The sequence below is a fragment of the Metopolophium dirhodum genome, chromosome 4 (assembly GCF_019925205.1).
Source record: "Metopolophium dirhodum isolate CAU chromosome 4, ASM1992520v1, whole genome shotgun sequence".
In the NCBI taxonomy this organism is placed as follows: domain Eukaryota; kingdom Metazoa; phylum Arthropoda; class Insecta; order Hemiptera; family Aphididae; genus Metopolophium; species Metopolophium dirhodum.
Window position 1 is genome coordinate 24,681,515 of NC_083563.1, and position 17,790 is coordinate 24,699,304.

Sequence of the window (17,790 nt, forward strand, 5' to 3'; positions counted from 1 at the left end):
TATATGTATGTGTAAACATGTTATATACAGAGATTTTTGAAATTTGGCAATTGTAGAATCTATTTATTTTTGTTCTACAGTAAATCAAATAAAAATGTTCATTAATATTGTTATACTGCCATTTTCATGGATTATATTGTGTCCCACCATTTTAATGTTTGTGTTGGAGATTTTTTTATTAATTTAAACTTGAGCTACATTAAATTTATTCCGTGTAGACCAAAAAAAATTTAAAAATATAGATCGACAGTTATAAACATGATACATTCATTTAACCGTCATCATATTATTTTCATATTTATAATTGTTTTACATTGTATATTGTTCTAAGCAACCTAAACACATATTTTTATTAAAATAAAAAATGTTTTGTTCATCTTTTTTTAATATGGTCAAATGATCTATAGGTAGTAATAATTAATAACATATATTTTCCAATAAATTAGAACTAAATATTATACAAAGAAATTGTATTGTATAATACTTAAATGTCTACTTAAAATGCTATTAGTCATTATCATCCCTTAATCGGTTGTAAGTGTGCCAATTTCTTAAAATATTCGCTGATATTCCAAAACTAATTTATTGATTGAAATAATTGAAATAATATTTAAAATAATAGTATTATTACAAAACTGTGAACACAACTTAAAAATGATATATTTTGAATATTATTTTCTATTCAAGTCTGTACTGCATTACTTTTAATGTAATATATAAGGTGTATCAGAAAGACCTGACGAAAAAAAAATGATGCTACTTAAACGTATGACAAAAATTGTTAAAATTATATGATAAGTAAATAATTTAAAAAATATATTCATGTCAGCAAATTTAAAAAAAAAATATTTTAAAAAAAGTTATTACGTTCCAAATTTATTAAATCAAAAAAATGTATATTTTAAAAAATTCTAAAAAATAAACTACTTGATTTAGATAAATGTATTTACTATCAAAATTGTTCTTATAATCAGATTCACAAATTAGCTATTTTGAATATATCCAAAAAAATTTAAATCAAATTTTAAATTTTTTATTTTCAGTGTTAAAAAATAAAACTAATTTTTTGTATAATATATAAGTAGAGCAAGTGACTGTAAATTAAATATGAAAAAAAAAATCTAAAATATTAATTAGAACAAAAGTTATTCCAAAAGTCAGTTCTATCTGTAACACCCAGTATAAAATTAACAGACCTTATTCCGATAACCATATACTTGTAGTTATCAATATTACCATAAATAGAAGTAAAATATTGTCGTACTTTATTGTCACATATGGATACGTTTTGTGTATTTTATTCTAAAATATAATAAACAATATGCAATGTGTAATATTAATAATAATATGCTCTTAATATAATAACTAATAAATTAATTCAAAACACAAAGGCAGCCAAATGCATTTGGCATTTAGAACAATGACTGTTCATCGACATAATTGTTGTATGATTAATGTTTGGCATTCAAATTATTATTATTATTATTATTATTATAGATTTTTTCTGTTTTGTTTCTTCTTGGTAGGAGTTCAAATCCAACGGCGGCATGTTGAAGGTTTCATCGATGTAACGTACGTGTATGTAGTGGCCCCCCAAGTGTGATGAAAGAGTTATTATTGCTAACCGAGAAGGGGAGATGCTACAGATGCCAACGTGCTACTGTAGAACAGTAGGGTCTGAGGCTTCTGTCAAAAACGTTCATACAAGTACGGCAAGAAATCAGGATTTCTATAATATTACTTCTATCTACTACTATTAATTCTACTACTACTACTACTACTACTACTGTCTCTACTACTGAAAACGTGAGTATTATATTTTAAATAATAATGTAATATAATTTGTTTAAAATTTAATTTAAAATACAATTAAAAATTAAAGTTTCTTTATAATAAATACCAAACCATACCAAAACATATTTGAATTGATCGTATTTTTTTATTAAAACTGAATAAAACTAATAACTGTGTATGTATATGATTTTTATCATAAAAATTACTATGACTTTTGTTATTTAAAAATATTATGCAGTTGGGCATAGGTAACGTGACTACAAATTTGTATTATAATTAAATTATATAGTACAATATACAGCGAAAATTTATAAATACATAAAGGCATTGATACTTAGATAAAAATATTATAATTTCAATTTAATTGCATTCCGAATTTACTCAATTAAAAAAACTTATTTTGTTGTAATAAATGATAGTTAATAAAAAAAATTACGATTTAAAAATATTTTTATAATAATTAGGTATACATAAAACACAAACCCTCAGTACAATGAGAAACGATTAAATCATTTTTATACGCGCTACAGTTCGAGCATATCATGTAACTTTGAATTATATTAATAAAATAGTTAAACAAAAGTGTGATCACTTTTATTTGTAAAAAGCATAAATAAACAACAATGATCTAACGCGCGGATCTGTACTTGGCTCTTCGTATTATTTATAATAGGTAGTATACTCGTATATATTTATTTCCATACACAATATGTTGTGTTTTGTGTGTAAAATCGGGATTATCGAGGCCATACAATTTATTACAATATACCAACATAGAAGCAGACCTAGTTTTCATACTGACTAATACAATATAAAATATGTCTAATATAAAAACTTATAACTAAACTACAGGTCTTAAAGAATCTGTTCTAACTTCTAGATGTATGTAGTAATACATTATAACTTACGACTTATAAGTAATAACCGTGATAAAAAACAACAATTATTATGTATGTTCAATAAAAAAAAACATATCCCGCATCATGTTTATTAATAAATCAAAAATAGGAACATTTTGTATAGCTAGGTAATGCAACCGTGAGTATGCGAAGATTCGCATTAGATTCGCATTAGTCACGCACGGCGAAACGTACCAATTAAATCAAACAAATTTTACGGTCAGGTAACCCAACTTGCGACAATCGTGTAAGTCACGGGCCCTCTAATAAATTCTCTGCCAGTTTGATGTGTAATGCGTTATGCGACTGTGAAAAATTGCTATTTTTAAACGAATTTCAATGTTTGGGGTCTTTTGGCAAACCGCGTAATCTTCGGGCGGTGGCGGTGGAGCTGGGAAACCCGATTTTTCCGGAACGCATCTATCGGTGTGCGTGACCCGGTTACGCGTACGTAGGTATCACGCCAGGTAACGACACGACCCGCCCAGCTAAAAATAATTCCATGACGGGACGACACACGTCGCCGTGGCGTATAAGTATGACAATATGACCATATACGACCGCAATATTATCCTAACTTGGACGATGATAAATAACATTTGTCTCGGGCGAAAGGTGATCGCGGACGCCGTAAGCCCAAACGGCGACGTCGTGCGTTGAAGCAATGCAAATATTATTATCATGTTAAAAACGGCCGAGGCCGCGTTGCGAAACTAGTTTTTCACTGCAGTCCGTTGTTGGTTTTGTTTGTTACAGACTCGCAGAGGATCCGCTGTGTTCGACCAGTTCGCGGACGACTACATCATCATCGGTTGGCAGCCGAGAATGTTTCGGCGATTTACTATTATATCATAATAATACAATATTGTATTCTATATTTATACGAATCATATATTATTTGTGTACACATAAAATAACTATATAATTGTGTTTTTTTTCTAATTAATCTTTTATTCTTTTTTTCCGAAAATAAAGCCACGCACATTTCGTTTGTATTATAATATGTTTTTTTCCGATGATAATGATCGCTTGTTGTCTTGTTGATTGTAAAAGTTTATTCCATCATACGATATTTTTTTTAAACAGTCTCTATACAGCGGCGGCAGTAGCAGTGGCGACAGCAGTGATGGCGGAGGAGGAGGCAGTTCGAGCCAGAGCGTCTCCTGCAGCTGCTGTTGTAGGTACAGGCGGGGCCTTGAGGATTCGTTGCCGGATTTTTTTTTCGCTCTCTTTTCAGGGTCATAAATCATTTTTTTTCTCTCTCTTGACGCTTATCCTGCGATTCATCGCTGTACACAGATGTCACACGGCCGTCGTTGCGGCAATCAATTAGAATCGCCGAAGGACTGACGCGTGCCAAGTGTAAAATCAACACAATGTTGTGAGTTTTAATTATAAACGGCCGTGTGATTAGGTACAAAAACAAAAGTTAAAAAATTTTCCCTCGGTAAAAAAGTGCCACCGCCGTGTATGAGTTTTTTTCTGTCCACGCGCATGTGTATGTAATGTGGATACACACACACCGAAGAATTTCCATAAATAGTGACTGGACGAGGGTTGTGCGCACGTCACAAGGCAGTCCCAAGCACCACCAGTCGGTTCAAAAATAGATTGCCTTAACAATAATACTGCATTATGTCTTTCTCCCTCTCTCTTTCTCTCAACGGCCCTGTCAAATCTGTCGGTGTATCTGTCCCTCTCTGTCTTTTTATTTATCCATCTCTCTCTCTCCCTCTCTCTCTCTCTCTCTTCCTCTCTCTCCATCTCTCTCTCTCTCACTCTTTGTCTCTCTCTCACTCACTCACTCACTCTCTCTCTCTCACTCTCACTCACTCACTCTCTCTCTCTCTCTCTCTCTCTCTGTTGCTTATCGTTCCTGTCAGCTCCACTCCCACACATACGTTTCTAGTCCTTACACGTTTCCCCCTTGGCGGATTACCGTGAACGCAAACACTGCGTACAACAACTGCAGTTACATTATGGCCCCGATAATTAAATGGCATTGCTTTCGTATTTAAATATACACACCGATTCGCGGAATCGTCGAGTGCAAAATACTACGAACAGTGGCAAAAAAGGAAATCTTCCTAGACACGGCGGCGATCGGTTGAACAGATTCCGAACGGCCGCGGCGCCCGAGAAAGGAACAGATTCATTTGTAGCTGTATCGGTATTCGATCTTCTCGATTATTACTATTATTATTATTGCCGGGGTGGACTGGTGGTACTTATTACGATTAGTTGTTTGTTCTGCGGTTCAACGTTTTCCGGCATTTTAGCCCGTTTTTTTTATTTTGGCTCTTTAGTCGTTAACAATATTATATCGTGAACACAGTGCAGGTGACGGTATGTGTTGGTGACGGGCAGTATAATTATTGTACAAAAGAAATTAAATAAGACAAACGCGTACAACGCTCACCCTAGGTCGGTGGAATCGCTCATATTTACAACACACTTATTTTGTTTGAACTATTTTAATGGTGCCTTTTGATTTGTATTTTTTCTGTAAACTTAATGGTACTACAACATGCTGTCTTTCTGTTATATTTTTTTGACATGAGGTATATCAGCACACAAATCCTACTGTACCGATATTTTCTGTTTTGTAACATAATTTTAAATGCTAACTCAGCATCGTTGTGTATAATTTAAAGACGGACTTTCCGGTTGCAAATCTGTTACTAGTATAATTTATTTATTTATTAATTTATTTATTAATTACTAAGAAGTAAGAATTTGACGTAAATTCGTAAATACCTCGAACGTTGCACAAGTCAGAAAAAAGGAAATTATATAGTCTAATCAGTTTCTTATTTCAGTTTTGCAACCGATGGTTTATATTCCATTGGCACTACTTATTGGCTAAATTACAGGATACATAAGTACTTGCATTCAATAGACGTTTATTAAACATAATAATGTAATATTTGTTAATACAATTTATTATATAATCGCACCAGCTTAAATAATTTAATAAATATAATGATTATATAAAAACAAAATAAAAATCAGGTTAAAAATGAAAAATACATTTTGATAACAATAACTATAATAGCCGCGAAAGCCATTTAAATAAATAAGACAAAATTCTTGCAGCACACTTAAAATTAATACTAATAAATAAATAATAAGAAAATATTTGTATAATTGTATGGCACTCGATAAGTATTCATGGGTTAAAACGAAGCCTAAACACTAAGCTTTATAGATTATCATTTTCAGTATCGACATTATTAAATTAATAAATAGCACTCAACCTTGACGGATTGACTAAAAAAATAGAGATAGAAGAAAATAATAAAACCAGAATCATATTTTTCCCTCGGGAAAATAATTGTTCTTAAATTAATATTTGAAAGCACAGGTAGCATTTCCATATGTGACTTAACGATAATATTTTAATTCTAATAACCGACACAGTATATATAAATTATATATATATATATACTATATGTGTATATATATATCTTATGATAGATCATGTATTATAAATATATATACTGTACAAATATATATTTGCTTATATCATTATACGTAATCGTGATTATTTCTTACTTTTCACCGTAAGTTTGGCCGAGGTCTCTACTTGTCCAGCGCTATTTGTGGCACGGCACGTGAACACACCAGAGTCTTCTTCGTATGTCGATGTTATCAACAGAACGGCCATGTTACCTTCGTACATCATCTGTAATCATGCATAGAACATTTTCATGAATAAAAACACGAAATATAATATTTACTAAAATAAGAAACCGAATACTGAAATACCTAAACTGATAATCATCATATTGTAATGAACAACCATTTATTAAATTTTAAATGTGTTTAATTATAATATATGATAATTTCATACATTATAATCGTGTCAGATCAAATGACTAGTGCTGTCCTAAATATCTTAATTTTTTTTGCAAAGGTCTATGTATGACTTTTTTTAAAAGTTAATTATTATCTCGTATACAGTATACTAGGTATATAAGTAGGTGCATAATGCATACATTCCTTTTTAAAAATATTTTAGATTATACAATAAATTTGTTTTTTATTTGCGGAAAACACTTTTTGTGTAAAACTCACTTTGATAGTTTTGCTGATGATAATTAATATTTAAAAATGTCATATCTATTCGATATTTTTACTCTTTTATACTTCAGATTCTTAGTGGAACGAAGCAGCTTACATAAGTTTTACAATTAATTGTGTTTTTTGGGTAGAGGTAAGTTACTTGGGTTTCAAAACTAATTTATTTAACTTTTATTAAAAAAAACTAGTAAGATATAATACAGGATGATTCACCAAGCATGCTCACCCCAATTTTTTCTTTTAATAATGAAATTATTCAAATCCTGATTTTTGCATTTCTTAAATATACTCAAATTCCATTTTATTTAATTCTTAAATTTTTTTGTAAAACTCTGGGTTGCGATACAATCTTCTGTTTTCAAATGTAAACCCCCTGCCCCCTTTTTACTGTAAATTGTACAGTGGATTATTTTTTTTGAAAATGTTGATGTACCTATTTCTAAATTTGAACGTGTATTTTTTCAGTTATTAAAATGTTTATTCTAGGGATGAAAGTCCTTAAAAACGGATTTACAAAAATAAAATATTTATCCATTATTTATTATACAAATTATTAATGTTGATAAATTAATATTAATCAGCAAAATTTTAAATCAGTATAGCCCCGTATTTTCCAAACATATTATCGTAGAGCTATTCGCCTTAGTACATAAAGCTAAATAACTCACAACTTACAGTTAGAATTTTGATTCTGATACATCAACATTTTCAGCAAAATTCTCGGTAAATAATCTACTTTCAAATAGCGGGTTCTCATATGAAAGACAGAAGTTTGTGTCGTTACAAGACACTATCTTTAAGTGTCTTGAATGAACTCTTTGAATGAATATCAAAATCTTACATATACAACATATTATCTCATTTATATATGTATACTCTGTGATAAAACTAGTTTCGTAATGGAATATTATTACTTCTATAACATTTTATAACAAAAGTGTACCTCATAATTAAACAGGTTACAGTAATGTTTCTATAAAACACTCATAAAAATGTACTTTATGCTCTAACTTTCTTTTAAATTCCTATATAAAAACTTATGAGAAATCATTTATTACATTTAAAATCTTTATTTATCATCGCATGTATTTTTAAATAGAAAATAATCATCGAACTTTCGAGATTTTGATGATTTTTGTCAATATTCTAACTTCATACTCGTATAAAAAATATCCATGTAGTTTGATATTTTTTAATTACTGTATAAACAGTTTATGAGGGACCTAGTAAATGTCAAGTTTTGTAACAGACAACAATTTTTACATCAATTAAAAAAAATTAAAATAGTACAACGTTTTTTTATTTCTATTTATCTTGGTATCTATTGTATCTGCATACACCCCCCCCTCCCCAAGGACCAACCAGATATAGATCCAGATCTTGCTACCATAAACAACCCTCATTTCCTACTTAAAAAAGTGCTAAAACTAAAATAAAAAAATATGATCATTGTTAAATCAATAATTACATTCATTAGTCCGCTCAAAATCTAAAATTATATTCATAGGCTTGGTATTGTGGTTAGATCCTATATAAATAGTCCTTCAGAAAAATTATGAATCCATATACATTTATATTTTATATCACATATACTTATTATTATGTTATTCGAATTATAGGTAATATTAAGACTCACCTTAAAATCTGGTGTTTCGGGAATAAGTGTTCCTTCTCTAAACCATTGTACAGACGGTGACGGTTGACCCGACACTTGCGTGCGGAACTGAGCCGCATTACCTTCTGGAACGATAACGTCTCTCATTGGGCTCAAAGTTGGAGCTACATCTTGATTTTCAGGTACTAAAACATTATTGATTTATTACATTTTGTTCACGTGGGAAAATATTTCATGACTTACCAATGACTTTCAAATTAGCTGATAGGACAGCCTGGCCACCGGCATTCGACACTAGACATTTATACGTGCCTTCGTCCTCAGGGAACACTTCGGATATATGAAGTGATACCGTTTCCCCGTCTTGCGTCATGCGGAAATATTTTGACGGTTTAATCACTTTATCACCTTTTTGCCATTTTACTGTTATTGCTATAGTAATTATAATAATAACAATATAAACACAAAGTCATCATTTTAGTTTTTTTTTTTTGTTACTTACGAGGTTGTCCAGAAATCTTACAGCTGAACGTCACGGGTTGTCCCTCGTGAATCACTTGTCCGGACAACGGTTGAGTGATTGTTGGCGCCTGCTCTTTACCACTGGGTTTTGATTTGGGTTTATCCTTCTGTTCCAAGGGTTGGACTAACAACGGAGCTTCACACCTCGCTTCACCAGAATTGTTGATGGCCACACACTCGTAGGTTCCGCTGTCTTCGGTGACTGACTCGATGATCAAAAGCGTGTATTGGTTGTCTTCGTCCACTGTTTTGTAACGAATATCCTGGGTGATTTTCTTTCCGTTCTGTATAGGAATAAAATTTAAATAGTTTTTAAAACACATATATTTCGAAAACTACCATAATTATTTAAATACATACTTTTAACCAATATACATCCAGTGGCTTATTAGCGCTGATTTTAACGTCAAACCTGACTAGTTGACCGGCTTTCACGACTGCTCCTTGCATTGTAGTAAGGAAACTTGGTGGACCGGGTCCTTTCCTGCCGACTTGTTTACGTTCTTCGACAAGTAGATTAGCACTGCATTTTGCCTTACCACCTCTGTTCTCTGCGATGACGGCAAACACGCCAGAATCTTCCATAAATACCTTAAAACCAAAATAATATTAAATAATATTCAGATCAATTTTTCCTGTTTATCTATTGAATATGGATTATTACTTGTCTAATAACTAGTATCGACTTCGTACTAAACGTGTGTATTTGGAAGTCTGGTGAGTTTTGTATTAAAAAGTCTTCTCGGTACCATTTGATCGTTGGTAATGGTTCACCATCGAATTCGACCTCAAAACGTGCTTGGTCCTGTTCGAATGCACGACAGGGTTGAATTTTAGTTGTAAATATTGGCGGTTTGGACGGTTCCTTGAAAATAAAAATATTAACGTGTAAAAAATAAAATATTTATATTATGATTTATAGGTTATTTTCTTACAACTTTTCCTTGGACTACCCTTTCTTGGTTTTTGCGTGTGTGCTCTACTTCAGTCGTTTCGGTAGCAGTAATTTTTCTGCGTATTTCTTTGTCACCTTGTATCTAGGTGATAAATGTAAATAAATATTTGAAAGTTATAATGTTAATTTTTCTAATTTCCACTCACTTCTTTTTGTGTCTGTTGCTGTTTTGCTACGTGAATTTCTTTTCCATGCACAGAAGACTCAGACGGATCCGGTATTATTTGTTGACTTTGATCACCCCGTGGTTTAAGTAACTTTGTTTTTTGCCAAGGCATTAATTCTTCTTTTTTATCTTTATCTCTAAATAAAGTAAATTTTGTTTTATAGTTAATCGTATGAAACTGTACATATTTTTTTAGAATTAATTAATGATATGTTTATTAATTAATTTTAGTAATTAAAAACTTAAATTTATAGTGTACATACAACGATTCTTCGTAATTTGAAGACATATTTTTGGATGTAGTTTTCAACTTCTCGCCTGCTAATGATACTTGATGACTAGCTTCTCTGATTCTTGCCTCTTTTACCACTTGATCTCCTTCCAACTATACACCAAATCAATTAATAAATAAATTATATAAAAAAAAATATATTATTATTTATTTCAAAATATTATGTTTAAATTATTAATTAGTGCCGGTTGTTTGAAGGTATGATAATTTTTTTTTTAAATAATTAATATAACCATTATTCTTATAACAAAGTAATAAAATAATGTATAGGTAATCAATGACTTCATTTAGGTAGGTAAATAAAGTTATTACAAATTCAAATGTTGTCAATATTATTTTATATTTATTAATCAATGTTAATTGTTAGACATTAGTTATTAAATCAATTATTGATCATAAAATTTCTAATCTTTCACCCATATTTTAAATAACATAGGTAGTCTATTGGTATGATCTATGATTAAGGTACCAAAAAATAAAAGATTGAACTTCAATTTATTATAGTCAATGCTATTATTGTAAAGTAGGTATAGGTATAATTGTATAAAAACCTAATAATGTTATTCAACAAAATATTAATATTTTTAAATTTTTTAATGTATTTGTAGGTACATCATTTACTTACTTTACTCAATTTACTATAATAATCTTCATTCTTCTTTTGTTTTACAGCTTCAGTCCATTCGGGTTTTGACTCACTTAATTGTTTTTGTTTCATTTGAACACCAACCGTTGAAATAATCATATTGCTATAATCAACATTTTGAACATTTGATGCTCTATCAGTAAACACTTTTTCTAGTTCATTCTCTTTAAGATCCCTTTGATACTGCACCAAATCACTGTCGTACCATGCTAAACATACATTTCAATTACAATTTGTCTTCATACATTTGTCAAATTATAACAATTGGATAAAAGGTACCTCTATTCATGCAATACACTATTATTAAATAAACTTACAAAATAATAATGGAAAAATTAAATAATGGGTTTTGAAACCAAACAAAAGGCTATAAGTTTAAAACTTCTTAAAATTATTATAATGTGCAATAAAATATTAAAAAGCGTTGGTTGTTGTAAAGTTTATTTTTTATTAGACAATATATCTATACAAAGTATTATTGTAATAGGTACATTAAGTTTAAATAAAACAACACAATACCTGATTCAATACTCCAAAAATTGAAATGCTGTAGATAGTTAGTAGAAGCTACGAAGAATTCCTCTTGACAAGCCAATTTACCATGTTAGAAAAGCCTTATATAGTTGGATATAAAGGATAAGAATTGGAAAAGTATGTGTATTTTTGAGTTTTGTGTTGTGCATATGTGTGGAAATATTTTGTTTTAATATTAGAGCTACATACTTGATTATTAATTATTATAGCATTATTTACCTCCGAGACTTGCACAGTGCATAGCCTATTTAACATAGGTGCTTTATAAATTATATAACGTTCACAATCATGAAAAATTAATTTTAAGCATCTTCTATTGTTGTTCTTATGCATTAAAACATATTTATACTTACGTCTAGGTGAGTTTTTCAAAACTCCTCTGTAATCATCATGTCTTGAATTCACTGTGAGCATTGTTTCCACACGAGTCTCTCCACATGCATTTCTAGCAATAACTTCAACTTTACCATGGTCATATTGCCTTGTCTTTGGTATGTCAAGATGCCACATTCCATCATAATTTAATTTGTACCTCATTCCCTACAATAAAACATTTATTTATATTAACTAACAAATTTGGCAAGACCCAAATATTAATTTGAGACTTACATTGACTACAGTGTTTCCATTGACTAGCCACATAACTCTTGGTCTTGGGAAACCAGTGACTCTACAACAGAATCTAGCCCAATCACCTTCACATATAGTGACAGGTTCCGGTTTGCTTACAAATTGTGGTGGTTCTCTACGTTTTTCTTCTTCTTCTTTCATTTCAGGTGTTCTAAAATTTTTATAAATTAATCAAAACCTTCTAATTGTATTATATTATTTTATTATACTTACACTTGCCATGATGCTTCCATTTCTCTTATTTTTTCAATACTCTTCATTCCTTTAGGAAGCTGTGAATCATAAATGATACCTGGCTTACCAGACGTTTTTATAGTGGCTCTGGTTTCATCTTGGCCATATAAATTAGTAGCCCTACAAACATATTCCCCACTGTCTTCAGGATATATCCAACCGAAATTCATTGCAACGTAACCAAAATCATAAATTGGATTAAATCTATTCTCTGTAAAATAATAACAAGATAATTATAACATTGATAATTTCCTAAATATTTATATACTATTATATAATATATATTAATTAATTAAACATACTGTGTCTTAATGGTTGGCCATTTAAGAACCACTCAACCTTCATATTAGGATCACCAACTGGAGCTAATTGACATTCGAATTTGGTTGATTCCATTTCAACTAACGACAACTGATCTTTAATTTGGGTGACAAACCTAAAATTAAAATTAAAATTGAAAAACATTTTTTTTTTTTTGTTCTTTCTTGTAGCGTAGTATTGGTGAGATAATTGGAGGAAAATAAACATAAATAATAGTAAAATTGTATGTGAAATATGGTAATTGTAAAGAAATTTTGTTTCTAAGGGCAGACATTAAGTTTACACAGACTATCCATTGATTCTTCTTCTAAAAAAACATTCAGAAAATATGAAAATAAGAAAAAATAAATTTACCTTGGTGGTTGTTTCTTCTCAACTTCATACAAATCATCTATGGTTAAATGAATCTCAGATGTGTATTTTTTAATAGCTGCTTCCATTTGAGTCAAAGCCTCTGACTTTTTCATACCTTTGGGTACTTGATTTTGAAGTAATATTGTTGGGAGCTCTGTAAATTAAAAATAATATTAGTTCAGTATATTTTAAGATCAGAAATTAATGTAAACGTACGTTTGCATGTGACCATAGCTTTGGTAATAGCTTCACCGTGATCATTTACAGCTCTACAAATGTACTCTCCTGAGTCTTCAGAGTACATAGAAAGTATATCCAAAGATACAAAACCCAAATCAAATATAGATTTGTATCTATGCCCAGAAGGTAATGGTTTTCCATTTCTGTACCACTCTACTCTTAATTTTGGATCATTTTTAGGCTCGACTCTAGTTTCAAAATGCACCGAACTTGCTTCTTCGACAGTTGTTGACTCAATCTGTGTATTAAAATATAATACTACTATTTACTATTTCAATTAAACCATTATAAATAATATTCAATTAAAAAAACTAAACATCATAACAAACAATATAGTTAAAAAAAACTAAACATTTATTACAATTTATTTTTTTACCTGAGCTAAGAATTTTGGTGGCATTGCTTCTATCTCATCATGAATTTTTTTTTCTTGTACAGGCCCTTGCTCTAACGCTTTTAACTTTTCTCCACTCATTCCATCTGGTAATTGTGATTCTAATATGACATTTAGTTTGGCAGTACAAGTTAATTTTGCTTTTGTAAAGGCAGTTCCCCATTTGTTTGTTGCACGACATATATATTCGCCAGAATCTCGAGAGTAAACATAGTCCATATCCAAAGATATGAATCCAAAATCATTTATCACATGTACACGTGAGCCAGTGGCAAATGGTTTTCCATTGAAAAACCAATCGATCCGTAATGTAGAATCATTAACAGGTTCTACTCTACATTCAAAATGTACAGATTTGGCTTCTTGGACATCCAATGCATCCTAAATAATTTGTATTATTATTTTAGATTCTTAATAACAAAATTAATTATAAGAAAATATTCACCTTCAATTCTACAGTAAACCTAGGAGGATTTGGTTTTTCATCTTCAGCCAATATTTCTTCCTTTTTATACATATTCTCTTCGAGTTTTTGAATACTTTTTGTACCAGATCTGAATGTATTAGGCAATTGAGGTTCTAAAACTATACCTTGCCGGCCTTTTACTTGTAACTTACATGACACAGTTGCTTCTCCATGTTTATTGGTAGCCTAAAATAAGAATTGATTTTTAAAATTTTTTAAATAAATGTGTATTTTATATTATAATATAATTAGCGGGTCAGGTTCATTTTACCAAATACAATAGATTCCATACAGATGCCTCTGTGTATGTCAAATAATGAAATTGTTGTTACTAAATGAGTGCAGGTTTTTATATTTTTCAAATATTTAAGCATGGCTATTAAATTTATTTTTGATTAATGGATCAGATATTATGAATATTTAATGAATATAATATCCAATATAATATCCCTTTAATTACAAAATGTTCTATAGTTTAAGGGCAGTAAATTTTTTTTTTAAATAACTACTTATTAAAAAAAAAAAATGCAAAATTTAGGACTTGAGCATGCAATGATAGTTGATATTGAGAATGTGATTATATAGTACTCTTAGGTATATAATAATATACTATTGTATTATATAGGTAATCAATGCTATTTTTTATGTTATTTACATAATATAACTAGACTTTAAATTTACAAAAACTAACCTTGCAAGTATATAGACCAGAATCTCTAATGTAAACACCAGCTACTTCAAGGATAACAAATCCAAAATCATTGATTGTTTTTATACGTGATCCGGCCGATAATACTTTGCCATTATGGAACCAAGTAACTGTCATGCTTGCATCATTAGATGGTACAAGCCTACATTCAAAATGAGCCAACGAATTTTCTGACAAACTAAGATCAGCTGGAGTTGTAATAAATTCTGGTGCTCTTCCCAGATCATCTTCGGTTTCAATAGTTGCCCTCGATTTTCCAAGACCTTCAAGCTCCGCAATTCTATCAATAGTGGTGTCCATTCCTTTTGGAAGCTGTGATTCAAATATGATACTTCTCTTTCCTTGAACTTTCATGCTGGCTGTAGTGACAGCTTCACCATAATGGTTAGAAGCTCGGCATGAATATTCTCCAGAATCTTCAGGATATACTGGAGATATTTCCAATATAACGAAACCAAACTCACAGAAAGTCCTAAATCTAGAACCAGCTTTTAATGGTTTTCCATTCCAAAACCATTCCACCTAATAATTTAAAACATTATTGAAACTGATATTTTAATGTTAAGTCATGAATTTACCTTTAAGTTAGGATCATCAACAGGTGTCAGGCGACCTTCAAAATGTGCACTTTCACCTTCTCGTAGACTATCAATATTGGATAATGGTTCAGTAAACATTGGAGCTTGGCGATTTTCCACAGATACTCTTTCATCTTTAACTCTGAGAGTTAAATCTTCAAGAGTTTGGATTTTTTCTAATCCTCCTTCCATTCCACGAGGCAGTTGAGAATCTAAGATCAAATTGGTTTTGGAGGAACAACGAAGATTTGCCTTAGTAGTATCAGTTCCTGCTTTATTGAATGCTCTACACTCATATACTCCAGAATTCTCTTCATAACAATACAGTATATCCAATATTACTATACCAAAATCGTGGAATGTTCTAAACCTATGACCATGTTGTAGTTTTTCACCATTGAAATACCATTCAACCTAAAAAAAGAAATGCACACATATAATTAATTTTTAGGATTAGGTAAAAATAAAATTCTAGAACATACAACAAGATTTGGATCGTTCACTGGTGTAACTCGAGCTTCAAAGTGAGCACTTTGCCCTTCTTTCAAATTTGTTATGTCGACCAATTGAGTTGTGAATTTAGGAGCTTCTAATACCGGAGATGATGCAAATCCACTTGGTTGACCCGTTGCGTTTTCTAACTCACGAATTCTAGCTAAGGAAGTAGGTTGCAATGAATCTAAATACACACCACCTTTTCCAGAGTATTGGATTGTGGCTTTGGTTATATCTTCACCATACCTTAATGAAAAATAAAATTGCTTATTAATAATTTCATGAATTGTTTTTATTAATTATAACTTTAAACCTACTTATTGCTTGCTTTACACACATATTCTCCAGAATCATGGTTCTGTATATATGCTATATCCATGACAACAAATCCAAAATCGGAAATCATTTTAACGCGATTTTTGTGTAATAACGGTTGACCATTGTGGAACCATTCTACTTTTAAATCTGGGTCATTGACAGGTATTAATGTGCATTCAAAATGTGCAGAATCTCCATCCTTTAAGCCAACAAGAGTCTGAATTTGAGATGTGAATTTTGGTTTTTGGCCAGTTATTCTTTCTACACATTCTAGTGTAACACTCATCTCTGCAGATCCATAATCATTTGTTGCTTTACAAGTGTATGTTCCTGTATCAGCTATTTTAGTACCAAGAATTTCAAGAACAACCATTCCAAATGCATAAATTGTACGAATACGGTGACCTAGATAATTTAAAATGAATTAATACACAAATATAGAAGACTCAAACCTAACAACTTACTAGCTTCGATGGCATTTCCATTGTAGAACCATTCAACAACCATTTTCTGATCACCAACAGGTGTTAATGAAGCTTCATAATGAGCAATTTCACCTTCACTTAAGAAACCAAGGTCTTTGAACTATATTACAAAATACAAATTGATAATAAATAAAATATGTATGTATTAATATAACTTTTATTTATGTTACTTGTGAAGTGAAAACAGGCGCATGCCCAGTCTCTTTATCCGTAATTCCTTGTTTTTGCCTTTGTAGAGATTCTTCTAAGCTTTGAATTTTTTCCAAGCCTTCTTCTCCTTTCGGGTGTTGGGTATGTTCAATTAATCCTTTGTTGCTACTGCAATACACAGTTGTTGAAGTATATGTTTCTCCAGAATGGTTATATGCTTTGCAGGTATAAACTCCTTGATCTCGTTCATACACATCAGTTAAATCCAGACTTATAAAACCAAAATCATTATTTGTCTTAAAACGCGATCCTAAAAGTAAAATAAAGTTTTTCCAGATTTGAAGTAATGACATAAATAACCTAAACATCATTATCCAATTTTACCTAAATCAAGTACTTTTCCATTAAAGTACCATTCAATTTTGAGATTGGGGTCATTCTTGGGTTCAACTTGAGCCTCCAAATGCAGTGGTTTACTTTCGGCTAATATGAATTCAGCTTCAAGGGGTACAACAAATATTGGTTTTGGGAAAGCCGCCTCAGGCAAAGATGCTTGACGTTGATATTTAGAAGCTAAATTATCTTCTACTTTTTGTACCTTTTCTAATCCAGTTTTGCCTTGTGGATGTTGTGTGTCTAAATGAATGCCTTGGAGACCTTAATAATTAAAACAAATAATTGATTTTGTATACAAACATTTTAGTGTAAAAATTTAAATTATTGATATTACCTGTACATTTTAATGTTCCAGTTGTTACAGCTTGACCTTTGCTATTACTAGCTTTGCAAGTATATATCCCAGAATCTTCCGAGTATGCATGATGTATATCTAATGTCACAAAACCAAAATCATAGGCAGACTTGAATCGTGCTGCACTTTGAAGTGGTTTTCCATTTACAAACCAATCTG

General features: G+C 30.8%; 1 protein-coding gene and 1 long non-coding RNA gene across 6 annotated transcripts in view; one reads left to right on the plus strand and one right to left on the minus strand.

Moving 5' to 3' along the window:
* The window catches only part of LOC132943112 (titin), a 110,557-nt gene that overhangs the window by 69,910 nt on the left and 22,857 nt on the right, over positions 1-17,790 (minus strand). For all 5 annotated transcript variants that reach the window (XM_061011928.1, XM_061011929.1, XM_061011927.1 and 2 more), the window contains exons 37-62: positions 17,611-17,787; positions 17,265-17,537; positions 16,901-17,190; positions 16,710-16,830; positions 16,245-16,650; positions 15,915-16,173; positions 15,433-15,846; positions 14,837-15,376; positions 14,125-14,331; positions 13,662-14,060; positions 13,262-13,523; positions 13,046-13,199; positions 12,673-12,806; positions 12,350-12,581; positions 12,116-12,287; positions 11,860-12,046; positions 10,952-11,181; positions 10,298-10,419; positions 10,015-10,171; positions 9,849-9,950; positions 9,578-9,778; positions 9,274-9,504; positions 8,894-9,197; positions 8,635-8,823; positions 8,413-8,576; positions 6,249-6,378 (exon numbers count right to left, since the gene is read on the minus strand). In XM_061011928.1, coding sequence (XP_060867911.1) covers positions 6,249-6,378; positions 8,413-8,576; positions 8,635-8,823; positions 8,894-9,197; positions 9,274-9,504; positions 9,578-9,778; positions 9,849-9,950; positions 10,015-10,171; positions 10,298-10,419; positions 10,952-11,181; positions 11,860-12,046; positions 12,116-12,287; positions 12,350-12,581; positions 12,673-12,806; positions 13,046-13,199; positions 13,262-13,523; positions 13,662-14,060; positions 14,125-14,331; positions 14,837-15,376; positions 15,433-15,846; positions 15,915-16,173; positions 16,245-16,650; positions 16,710-16,830; positions 16,901-17,190; positions 17,265-17,537; positions 17,611-17,787 — 6,057 coding nt within the window. The remainder of the gene's footprint in view (positions 1-6,248; positions 6,379-8,412; positions 8,577-8,634; positions 8,824-8,893; positions 9,198-9,273; positions 9,505-9,577; positions 9,779-9,848; positions 9,951-10,014; positions 10,172-10,297; positions 10,420-10,951; positions 11,182-11,859; positions 12,047-12,115; positions 12,288-12,349; positions 12,582-12,672; positions 12,807-13,045; positions 13,200-13,261; positions 13,524-13,661; positions 14,061-14,124; positions 14,332-14,836; positions 15,377-15,432; positions 15,847-15,914; positions 16,174-16,244; positions 16,651-16,709; positions 16,831-16,900; positions 17,191-17,264; positions 17,538-17,610; positions 17,788-17,790) is intronic.
* Positions 984-3,694, plus strand: LOC132943116 (uncharacterized). The gene is made up of 2 exons (XR_009664331.1): positions 984-1,806; positions 3,450-3,694. It is a non-coding gene; the product is annotated as an uncharacterized LOC132943116 (long non-coding RNA).